Source organism: Nicotiana attenuata, unplaced genomic scaffold (genome assembly GCF_001879085.1).
Source record: "Nicotiana attenuata strain UT unplaced genomic scaffold, NIATTr2, whole genome shotgun sequence".
NCBI lineage: Eukaryota > Viridiplantae > Streptophyta > Magnoliopsida > Solanales > Solanaceae > Nicotiana > Nicotiana attenuata.
In genome coordinates this window covers 1896337-1908799 of record NW_017670244.1, presented here as the reverse complement: position 1 = coordinate 1908799, position 12463 = coordinate 1896337, and the positions used below count along the sequence as shown (strand labels likewise).

The window sequence follows — 12463 nt, the reverse complement described above, 5'->3', positions numbered from 1 at the left end:
GTAAGAGAGTCAAGGAAATAACATTGAAATCAATCTCCCTTTGGTTAAGGGATTCTGATTTCAACAGGTAAAAACCAGTTAAGGAAAGGAGTTTTAATTAAAACGTTTTTAAAGTAGCATAAGAAGGGTAAATACATAGGAGTTATTTAAGGAAAACAATCAATGGTACACGGTTTGTGCTAAATATGGCAAGGGAATCAATCAAACAGCCAGTGAAACCAAAATTACAAGTTCAATTAGAATGAACCGAGTCAGGAAAGGTAAAGGAAGTTCAATTAAAGAAAAACAGTGACAATCTGTCAGCCTTATTAAAAGGATTTCAGAATCAATCAATTAGTTGGTAAACCTTTTGAAGAGGCGTTTCTCATATATAAAGCACACAAATAAGTGAATCAAGAAGGGAGTGTCAAGTTATTTGGAAGAGAAGTTAAATAAAGAGAGGTCCAGAATCATAAGCAAAAGTGGTATAAGTCTAGTTTGCAGACTCAAACGAGTCTGGGAGTCCAGGGTCCCAAAATGAACCCTAACTCGCACACAAATCAAATTGCCAAGAAACCCCTAAATCCTAGGGTTTTCGAATTGAATCAGACATAGAGGTGAGAAAGCAAGCCACTTGAGAGAGGCTCAGAAGTCTTTTCCAAAGCCTTATGAGAAACAAACATATATGATAGAAAGAAAACTAATTCAAGGTCATGAGAACATGTTTGAGAAAACCCGGAATTTACACAGGTTCAGAAGAAAGAGATGATACGAGCTTAAACAAAAGTGGATGAAATATGCTTAGTAAGAACAAATAGAGTTCAGTAAAGTAAGCAAAAATCAAAGAACTTGGCCGTAAACACACATAGCAAAGAATAAGGAAAACAACATGGATTAACATGTGAGCACAGGAATAACATGTAAAGTAGAAAAAAGAGAATAGAAGAACAGTACATGCGTAGTAAAAGAAGTCAGACAAACACACATAAGGAAAGAACAACAGAGTCAGAAAGATGCTTTTGAAAACCTTTCAGAAACCCTAAATCGAAAGAAAAAATGATTTTGAAAAAGGGAATTTGGGGAAAATCTTTTAAACGTTCAATAGAACATAGACATGTTCCAGATCTAAGAAAATAAGCGAGTAAAGAACCTCGGACAGCTTAGGGTTGTAGAAAAACACCCTAGGAATGAGAAAGGTCTCGAGGAAAGTCAGATCCTGAGTCGAAAAGACTCATATTGCTCGAATATGCCGGAGTAATGGCCGGTGAAGCCATAGATCTACAGATCTGAGAAGGTCTTGGAGAGAACCATCGAAGTCAGGTTTCACATCCTTGAATAGCTTAGGTCTAATGGTGAGGAAGGGTGAGTACAGACCATCCATGGCCTGAGACGCCATGGATTCCGGTGGAAACCCGGTGAAATAAGGTGGGAGACGATTAGGGTTCCAGGAAGGTTCGAGAGAATTTGAGAGACGAAGGGGTTCAAAGGCGGCGTCTCAGACGAAATGAATTAGGTTAGGGGGGTTTGGAGATTAAAAAAGGAAAGGGGAACTTATGGTCGTCGATCAAAACGATCAACGACCTGGATCAAAGGGGAGCCGGGTGGGTTTTTTAATCGGGTCAGGGGTCGGGTAATTTAGGGATTGGGCTGGTTTAATTTGGGGAGGAATAGAGTCAAATTAAGGGCCAAAAATTGAAAGGAAATGGGGGTTGTAATTGAAATAGAAATGGGCTAAATATTAAATAGCCAATTTTCCCATTTTATTTTATAAAAAATAGTGAAAAATGATTTTAAAAGCAAATTAAAAGTACTGAGCTAATTAATAATACATAAATATTAATTTAAAAATACTGGAGCTAATTTTACAATTATAAAATACTATTAAACGTAAAATAGGCTATAATTGCAATTATATGCAATTTAGCTTTAAAAATACCAAATAAATTTGTAAAAATATACAAAAATCACCGTAATTATATTTTGGTGTAAATATGAGAATAAAATAAGTTATTCACAAAAAGGATAGTTTTGGGGAATAATTACTGATTTTTGTACTGCTAAAATGGACAATAAATTGATTTTAAAATCTTTAAAGATTAGGGGAAAATACCAAAACTCTTGGGCATGCTTATATATGTATGTACATGATATTTTGAAAGTATTTTGTATATAAAAATACCTAGGCAAAAATTGGGTATCAACACATGCGTGCCATGATATTTACACATCAAATTGGGGTTCCTTTGGGAAGGACCGATCTGTATGGGCCTGGGCCATCTTGTATCATTGATTCTTCCAATTGCCGATACAATTCTTGACGTATCGACACTAAAATTATACTCCAACAAACAAGGTGCCTTTATGGGTTCGGCATACTTATCAAAACCATTTTTGCTCATGAGTCCCCGAGAATTCTGTCCTCGATCGCTTCTCCGATCGTCCCGGGCAGAATTGCGTCCTAGACCACTATTCCTGCGATTTGAGGTGTACGGTTTATATCGGTCTTTGTTCGATCATGGCTCCCTATCGATGTCCCTCTGATTTTTGGTGGCTGACCTATTTGGCTGCACTGAACCAGAAGGAGCTCCTAATTGGTCATCCTCGACACTGATCTTCGATTGTGTGCATTTGCCCAACTTACAGCCGGATACTCGATTAGATTTTTCTTCGGCTGACGTGATGCTATCAAACTTCGTTCATTCAATCCTTGAGTGAAAGACTGAACGGCCCAATAATTTGTGACCGATGGAATCTCCATGCGTTCCATTTCAAATCGGGATACAAACTCCCTCAACATTTCATTATCCCTCTGTCTTACTTTGAAAAGGTTCGATTTCCTTGCTGCAATCTTTATGGCTCCGGCATGTGCCTTTACGAAAGGGTCTTCCAACATGGCAAATGAGTCGATGGAATTTGGTGGTAGATTGTGGTACCAAATCATTGCTCCCTTCGATAGGGTTTCCCCGAACTTCTTCAATAAAATAGATTTGATCCCATCATCTTCCAAATTGTTACCCTTGATGGCGCATGTGTAGGAGGTGACATGCTCGTTGGGATCGGTGGTCCCATTGTATTTAGGTATGTCTGTGTAACGATCCGACTGGTCATTTTGAGCCTTTGCACTTTGATCGCCGGTTCTCGAGCATGACTTGCCCTGTGTAATGTATTATGACTGATGTAAACCGTTGGTTTTGGTTTATCAGGAAAATCGGAAAGAATTTGAAAGATCAGTCTCAGTTGAAAGCTTTGAATTTGAAATGTTTGACCAAGAGTTGACTTATTTGTATATGAGCTCGGATCGGAGTTTTTATGATTTGGTTAGCTTGGTTAGGTGATTTGTGACTTAGGAGCGTGATCGGAATTGCTTTTGGAGGTCCGGTGTAGAATTAGGCTTGAATTGGCGAAGTTAGTATTTTGGCGAATTTCGGTTGATAGGTGAGATTTTAATCCGAGGGTCGGAATGGAATTCTGAGAGTTGTTGTAGCTTCGTTATGTCAATTGTGATGTGTGTGCAAAATTTCAGGTCATTCGGACGTCGTTTGGTCGGGTTTTTGATCGAAAGTGTATTCCAGAAGTTTTTGGGAAACTTAGGCTTGAATTCGATGAGTTTTGAGTAATTTAATGTTGTTTGAGGTGGTTTGATGATTGGAACAAGTTTGAATGATGATATGGATTATGTTGGTATGTTTGGTTGAGGTCCCGAGGGCCTCGGGTGAGTTTCGGATGGTCAATCGGACCATTTTGTGCCTTAAAAGTTAGCAGAAATTGCAGGCTTCAGTTGAAGGTATTATTGCTCATTGCGATCGCATAGGTTGAATTGCAATCGCGTAGAAGCTTTTTGGGGCTGTCCATATTTGCTCAATGCGTTCGCATAGGGTGTATTGCGATCGCATAAGGTTAAAGGAATTGTTGATTGCGAACGCATAGGGTAGGTCGCGTTTGCATAGAGTTAATGGACCTGGGTCTTGGTTGGACTTTGTTCAGTGCGAACGCGACACTGCGTCCGCGATCGCGTAGCTTAGTAGGTCTGTGCATTGCGTTCGCATGGTGATATGTGCGATTGCATAAGAGGAATTTTGAGAGCTGAAGTTTTGTTCTTCGCGATCGCATGGAATGTTCCGTGATCGCATAGAAGGAAAATACCCCTGGGCAGAATGTTTTTAAATCAACTTGTTCGCGAAGTTGGGTCTATTTTCACCCATGGCTGCTCGTTATTGAAGAATTTTGAAGGGAACTAAAGAGGGATTCAAGGGGAATCCACTTGAGGTAAGAATCTTGGTCTTAAAACTCGATTTTATTGTGAAATCCACCTAGAAATTCATGGAAATTAAGCCTAAAATTGATGAACTAGGGCTTGAGATTTTGGAAATTTGATTTAGGGATTTGAAGGACCATTTGAGGTCAGATTTGAGAACTTTTGGTATGTATGAATTCGGGGAAAGATAAGGAATCTAATAATGTAAAAATTTTTGAGTTTCGAGAAATGGGCCTGGGGCTCGGGTTTGGGTAATTTCGGGATTTGTGCCCGTTAATGTTTGTTTTCGCTTGGGCTTTGTTACTTTAGCATATTGAGATGTATTCGCTCTGATTGTGGATAGATTCGACGCGCGTGGAGGCCGATCTGAGGGGCAAAGGCGTCGCGAGCTAGAGATTTCGCCGGATCGAGGTGAGTAATGATTGTGAATGATATTTTGAGGGTTTGAAAGCCCTATTTGCACATCGTAGTGCTATATTGAGGTGGCTTGCACGCCGGATAGAGAGCGTGGGGTAGAGCACCGTTGGGGATTGTGACTTGGTCCTTCCATATTGATGAAATTACTGCGTATTTGACTGAAATTACTTGCTATTATCACAATTTGGGTTGATTGTCATATTTTGGCTTCGTGCCAACTATTTGAACCCTTTGGGGATTGTTGTTGATAATTCCTCACTATTTTAATTATATAATTGAACTCAGTCATGTATTTTCCACTGTTTAAAACTCAACCAAGTTTACTATACCTTAAACACTCGAAATGATATTTCTAAATATATTTTTGGGCTGAGCATCATGCTTTATTGTTGCCCGAGCGGCTTATGTTATTTTGTTGACTGAGTAAGGCCGAGGGCCTGTATTGTGAGGATACCTTTGGATCGGGTTGCACGCCGCAGCAGTGTTATACTGATGTTGATATAAGGCCGAGGGCCTAGATTTGATGCCACGAGATGGCTTGATATTACGCTTGGACCATAAGGGGCCCCTCCCGGAGTCTGCACACCCCCAGTGAGCGTCGTCGACAATAAACGGATCGGGCTGCATGCCGCAGCAATATATGGAGCGGGCTGCATGCAGCAGCGGTATCGGTACTGTTTGATGTGTTTACCTTATTTCATTGTCTGCCATTATATGTTGTTTGTGCTTCTTCTTGCAATATTTACCTGTTGTTCTGGTATTATCTGATAACCGAGTTTGGTGCCCGAGAGGTGGACTTCTGTGCTTATCTGCACTATTTGTTTTGCATTCAATTGCATAACTGTTGAAAAAGTCATTTTCGAAAGAGGTTTTAAACTGAGCTAAGATATTTCTAAAGGTTTTATAGCTTCACTGCTTTCTCTCAAAGGGTTTTTCACTACCCCTATATAGCATGATGGTTTGCTTTACGTGATTTCTTACTGCTCTGTTGTTATTTACCCTTATTACTCACTGAGTTGGAGTACTCACTTTACTCCCTGCACCTCGTGTGCAGATGCAGGTATTTGTTCACCCGGTAGGGGGTTTTGAGCTGATCAGAGGCTAAGTTAATGGAGTTTAGCGAGGTGACTGCCACCGTTCGCACCACCGCATGTTCTTCCTTTGTTTTATCAGTCCTATTTGTATATTTCAAACTTGTAGTGGTAGTTATATTCTAATAGCTGCTCGTGACTTGTGACACCCCGATTAGGGCTGTGTCGGGATGGGTTCCCTTGTTGTTATCGTTGTTCCGCATTATTGGCTATATTAAGCATGTGTTAGAATTGTTAATGTTAATTAATTACTTTAAAAGAGGTGTTTGCGTTGTTCTGGCTGGCCTTGTCTTCACGAGAGGCGCCATCACGACCAGTGTGGGGTTTGGGTCGTGACAGTCTGGCATACGGAACTTCTTTAGAATGGGTTTCAGAGCCGCACTCGGAGGGAGCGATTTTTTGTACAAATTTCTTTCAATCCATCCCTTTCAAGATTGGCGGTGCCCCGGTATCTAATCAACTCGGGAGTTGTATGTTTCCACTTTTTATCATTAGCTTCGATTTTCTTCTCTCCTGACTCAATTCTTTTGGTGAGCTCCTCGAGCATTTTCATTATTACATCATGGGTCCCCGATTCGTTACCATTCGACCTATTTGGCACTGGCTCAATACGATGAGTGATTTCTGGCTCGACCCCACTCGGAGATCTATGTTGATTTTATAGCTAAGCATTAGCGGCTTGCTGAGCCTGTAGCATCTTGAATATCACTTGGAGACTGACTCCTGCGTCTCCTCCGCCCTGCGTACCTTGGCCACCAGATCGGCCTTCTCTGCGTACACTCCCTTCGGGGTCCGCGCCTACATCCGCCTTTAAAGCAACATGTGAACTGACATCGACTAGATTGGCGACCGGTGCTCCCCGAGATTAGCCTGTGGCACCTCTACTCCTTGAGCAATTACAATGTCGTTTTTCCCGTGAAACCTGAGGCCATGTTTTACATGTTTGACATGTTTTAACCTGAGAAAAGATACTTGACAAGAACAAGCATAAAATAATGTGTGTTATCAGAATTAGCACCGAACAATCACTATTGTCCTTAGCCCCACGGTGGGCGCCAACATGTTTACCCTCAAATTCGGATAACAATTAAACTTATATTGTGGTTTTAAGGATATGTGATTTCATCCAATACCAATTGATAAGCAAGAAAATAAATGAATACATAAGAGAATAAAATAAATCAAACCAGTATGCTGGTCAGATCTCGACCTCGACTCGGGATAGTCTCGAGGTGGAATAGTATGAACAGTAAATGATAAAGCAACTTTGATGAGCAGTAAGTATAATAGCAGGAAAGTAACGAGTGTATATATTCTTCTTAGTGAACAATGATCATTACAAATGAATGGGATTCCTCTTTTATATAATAGAGGAGTCCTAAATAAGGTGCACTTCTAATTATAATAGGAAACCATATTAACATTGGATTAACCGCCGTGGATCGATCCGTTTCGAGATTTACGCCATGATCCTCGATCAATCACGGATATCTCGCTTTTTTTTGTTATCAGGCTATACTGATGTCACTCGGAGTCTGTCTCTTTCTGGCCGCGATTGTCGTCGACCTCGATCCGAAAAGAGGTTTCGATTTCGGACTCGACGTCCTAGCTCCTTGACGCGACTTTCCATCTCGACTAAAGAATGAAATCGCGAAGCCCCGATCTCTACCGAATACAATTTGTGTGACTATAAATTATCTAATTAAAAATAAATAAGTATTTTAAAGTTAAATTATTATTAAATATAAAAATGTGTTATTCTTTAGGAACTCATTAAAAAGGAAGGAGCATCTCATAAATTGGGATGAAAATTGTATTAACTATTCAATAGAATAGAATTCCTAAACTCAACTTTATTCACTTCTCTGGCAAGATATTTGAGCTCTGTCATTTGAAAAAAAGAAAAGAAAAGAAATAGACTCATCTCAGCGAGTAAATTAAATTCGCTTTCTATCGTCCTTCCTCCCAAGCTTTACGTGGAGGAATTAATTTGGCTATAGCCTATATTTTGGTGGTGCTACATTCTTTAGGCATAGAAAAGGGCAAAGAGATGCGAACTTCGTCGTCGACCAGAGTATCTTAAATATTCTATGTTTTGTGTATCAACTTGTAGTATGTCCTTCTCCTTTGGATGGACCAAGTAATAGCTGTAATTAAGTAGCAAGGAGAGGAATGAGGAATAATGGTACCTGATACCAATTCACTCAAAATATTTTGTAGATGCATAGACGAATAATATTTTCCAATTTGATAAAATTGGATGTGCTAACAAAGTTTCACTTTGATAGCTGAAAAGAGTGAAAGCCTACATATTAACTATAGAGCTCTCTTAATGGTGTGATCTTTTGGGGAAATCGTGCAGGTATGGCAAAATAGACAATATCACGCTATATTAAAAATATTTGTAGGCCGATTTAGCCCAACAACTAGTATCATATCCTCGGTTTGCCAGGACAAGTATGGTGATAATAGATAAATACCTGTTTGATGCGAGTGATACACAATAAATCTCGGAGATTGACCCGTAGATCGTGAGATTGACTCGTCGATCATGGTAATGGGTCATGTAAAACTTAGTTCGAGGGTTAGACTCGTGATTCATGGTGATGGGCCACATAAAACTTAGCTCAAGGCGGATATTATTAAGTGTGCGAACAATGACCTACATTAATAGCTGAAAATATTGGGAACCTGCATATACGGTGCAAGAATCATGTAATAATATGAGATCTTTTAGGGAAAACAATGCATACTTAACCCAGGGGCGGACCCATATGGGGTCAAGAGAATTCATATGAATTCGCTTCGTCAAAAGATAACGCACTATATATATGTATAGTTTATCCTTCTTCCAGAAAATGAGAATATACTATTTATGATGACCCCGCTTAGGACAAGTGCAACGTTTAGCCTAATGGCAAAGTGGGTTCAATTCTTTTAGGTTCCTGAGTTCGAAGCAAACCAGCAATCTTTTTATTGAAGAATCTACGTGGCTGAGCACTTTTTAAAAAATATTTAAGAATATAATAATATTCCTTATTTATTACATAAATGAAAGATTTTTTTACACTAATAGCATATTGTAAAGATTAAGCAAATAATTAATGACCAGGCAAGATGCACAAATCATGGGACTGATGCAATTGCAGAATTGAGCCTTGAGAAGAAGCTGAGTTGGCAGAGTTAGTTAGTACTGGTAGAAGTTAGTTACAGTTTGTTATAAGAATTTAGCGAAAGTGAGTGGTAGTTAGCAGTATAGATTCCTTCATCCAGCTGATGTATAAGAATCACGACAATTGTATTGTACATATTCATTCAGATATAATAACATCTCTCTTCTCTCTATACTCTCTCTCTCTTACGAGTTAGCTAAATATCTCGGATCAGTCCCTGATTTAGCCTCATCTTCCTCGAGCTGCAGCTCCTAGGTTAGTTCTTTTCATCTCAATTCTTCTTGTTGCATCAGTTGGTATCAGAGCTGCTCGATTCTTGACATCGACATGGGTCGGGATAAAAATCAAGACAAACCTATTGATAGAATGGATGGTAAAATTTCAGAAATTCAAGAACAGTTGCAGAAATTAATGGAGGGTATGACTAGCTTGACTAATCGAAATACACAAACTGACAAGGAGTTGTTTGAGATCAAGGAGGCCATTGGGTTCATTAAACAGAAGGGAAAGGAAACATAGAAATTGGGAATTGAATCTCCATTTGACGGTGACTGTTCGATGGGCCAGAGTCGTCTGAATCGACCTCGAGAATTTCAAGCAGGCTCTACTCCAACTGGTAATTTCTTTACCCGATTTTCCAGATTAGATTTTCCTCGACTTTTTGGGTATGATTTGAGGTCTTGGTTGTATAAGGTGGATCGGGTTTTTTCTATGGAAGAAATCTCTTTTGATGAGAGAGTGAAGGTGGCTTTAATTCATTTTGATAGGGAAGCCATTGCTTGGCATAGATCTTATATGAGGTCACGAAATACAAGTGTGTTCCCTACTTGGACTGAATATGTGTTAGCTTTGAATGAATGATTTGGAGAAGATTTTGAAGACCCTATGGAAGCAATTAAGAATTTAAGGCAAACTGGAGGTGTAAAGGAGTATCAAGCTGAGTTTGATAGACTTTTGACTGAGGTCAATATATCAAATCAGAATGCTATTAGTTGTTTATTGGGGGGTTTGAAACCAGAGTTGAATAAATCTGTTAAGATTCAGTCGCCAAGGACCTTGATGCAAGCCTGCAGGATTGCTAGATTACAGGAGGGTGTTTTCGAAGCACAAGCTCAGTTTTGGGGAGTTAAACCTTCTTTCAAACCACAGAACTCTATATTACCTACCCCTTCCTACTCTAAACATCATAATCACCAAAAACCTCCCATATCAAATCCTACATTTAAGAAACCTTTTGAACCAAATTCTAGTAAACCTAACAGATTGCCTGGTAGAAGGCTAACTGCTGCAGAAATGGATGAAAAACGGGCCAAGTGGCTGTGTTTCTTTTGCGATGAAAAATATGAACCGGGGCATGTTTGCAAGGCAAGAAAACAGATATTCATGGTAGATGTGAACGATGAATATGACGTTACTGGTGAAGATGAATTGGAGCAAGGTTTAGAGATCAATATAGAATCGGATGAACTAATGACAATCTCTCTGCAGGCATTTACTGGAGTAACAGGTTATCAGACCATAAGGGTCACTGGTTATCATAAAAAGAGACCTTTACAAGTGTTGATTGATACAGGAAGCACCCACAATTTTATTGATGAAGAGGTGTCCAGGAAATTAGGGTGCAAGCCTAGTCCCATAGCTGAGCAATCCATAAGTGTAGCTGATGGAAGACGAGTGCAAACTGCGTCTGTATGCAGAAACTTGCAATGGCTTCTACAGGGCACTACATTCTCTTCAGACTTTTTACTCCTGCCCTTGGGTAATGTTGATATAGTATTGGGAGTACAACGGCTGAGTACTCTTGGCAGAATCTTATTGGATTTCAAAAATAGAGCAATTAAAATTGTCTATCAAGGAAAGAAACATGTGCTGAGATGGGCTAGCAGCAAGCTGAAATCAACTAAAACCAGCACTCTAAATAAAAGCATGTGGACGATGCTCAGTTTTTTATGATGTCCTTAATCACAAATGCGGCAGAGGGTATTCATTGTAATAGCATACAAGCTTCTCAAGGTAATGAGATGTCTCCTATTTTGTCTACCTTATTGGAGCAATATGCTAGCATTTTTGAAATTCCTACTGTATTGCCTCCCCTTAGAGGTTCCTTCAATCACAGAATTCCTCTCATAGACAAAGCAATACTTATTAGTAAGAGGCCTTATAGATATCCTGGAATAAAGAAGGATGTCATCGAGAAGCTTGTGCAGGAAATGTTGGATTAGGGAGTGATACAACATAGTACCAGTCCTTATGCTTCTCCTGTTGTTTTAGTGGGGGAAAAAGATGGTAGATGGAGGCTTTGTGTTGATTACAGAGATCTAAATCAGCTGACTGTTAAGGATAAATTCCCTATACCTATTATTGAAGATTTATTAGATGAATTGAGGGGTGCTGTGGTTTTTTCTAAAATTGATCTTAGAGCTGGTTATCACCAATTAAGGATGGCTGCTGATGATGTTCATAAGACTGCTTTCAAAACGCATAAAGGACACTATGAATTCTTAGTTATGCCATTTGGCTTAACTAACGCTCCATCATCCTTCCAAAGTCTTATGAATTCTGTCTTTAAACCCCTTTCAGGAATTCAGTCTTGGTCTTCTTCGATGACATATTAATGTACAATAAAAATATGTATGAGTCATATTATGCATCTAAAGGTTGTGTTTGAGTTAATGGTGCGACATCAGCTGCATGCTAAGCCATCCAAATGTGCATTTAGGATTAGCAGGTTATTACAGGAGATTCATCCGAGATTTTGGTGCAATTTGTAAACCTCTAAACTTACTGCTAAGAAAAGACAACTTCAATTGGACAGATGAAGCTACAATAGCCTTTGAAAAAATGAATAATGCCCTGGTGACTGCACCTGTTCTAGCCATGCCCGATTATACAAAGCCTTTCATTTTAAGACTGATGCAAGTGGAATAGGCATTGGTGTTGTCCTGATGTAGCAGGGGCATCCAATTGCCTATATTGGTAAGTCACTGGCTCCTAAACATCAATCTATGTGTGTTTATGATAGGGAGCTATTAGCTCTCATCTTTGCTGTCACGAAGAGGTCACACTATCTCCTAGGAAGGAACTTTATTGTCAAAACTGACTAGAAGGCCTTGAAATACCTGCTGGAGCAAAACATACATACAGAGTTCCAAGTAGCTGGAATCTCTAAGCTTATGGCTTTTGACTTTTCTATTGAGTATAAGAAGGGAAATGAGAATAAGGCCGTGGATGCTTTATCTAGAAATGAGGAAGCTGAACTTCTAGCTATTTCATTGTTGTCCCGTAATGAACCCTTATATGCTCAGATTAAAGAAACTTGGTCTTCAGATGCTTCATTAAAGGAGCTAATTGCAAAATTACAAGTTCAACCTTTTAGATCTTATACTTGGATTAATTCTCAGTTGAGGTGGAAAGGCAGGTTGGTTGTAGGTCCAGACCATCAACTCAGGCAATCTATTATTAGGTTGTGGCACTCTACCCCCCAGGGAGGTCATTCAGGCATGGATGCAAAAATCAAAAGGTTGAAGTCTCTATTTTTCTGGAAAACT

At 39.4% G+C, this 12463-nt stretch overlaps 1 protein-coding gene across 1 annotated transcript; it reads left to right on the top strand.

Annotated features, from left to right (window-relative positions):
- The first annotated feature begins 9800 nt into the window (after window positions 1-9800).
- Window positions 9801-11843, top strand: LOC109236565. The gene is made up of 3 exons (XM_019402761.1): window positions 9801-10857; window positions 11187-11508; window positions 11603-11843. Exons 1-3 carry the CDS (start codon window positions 9801-9803, stop codon window positions 11841-11843), a joined length of 1620 nt encoding a protein of 539 aa, XP_019258306.1.
- Window positions 11844-12463: the final 620 nt, after the last annotated feature.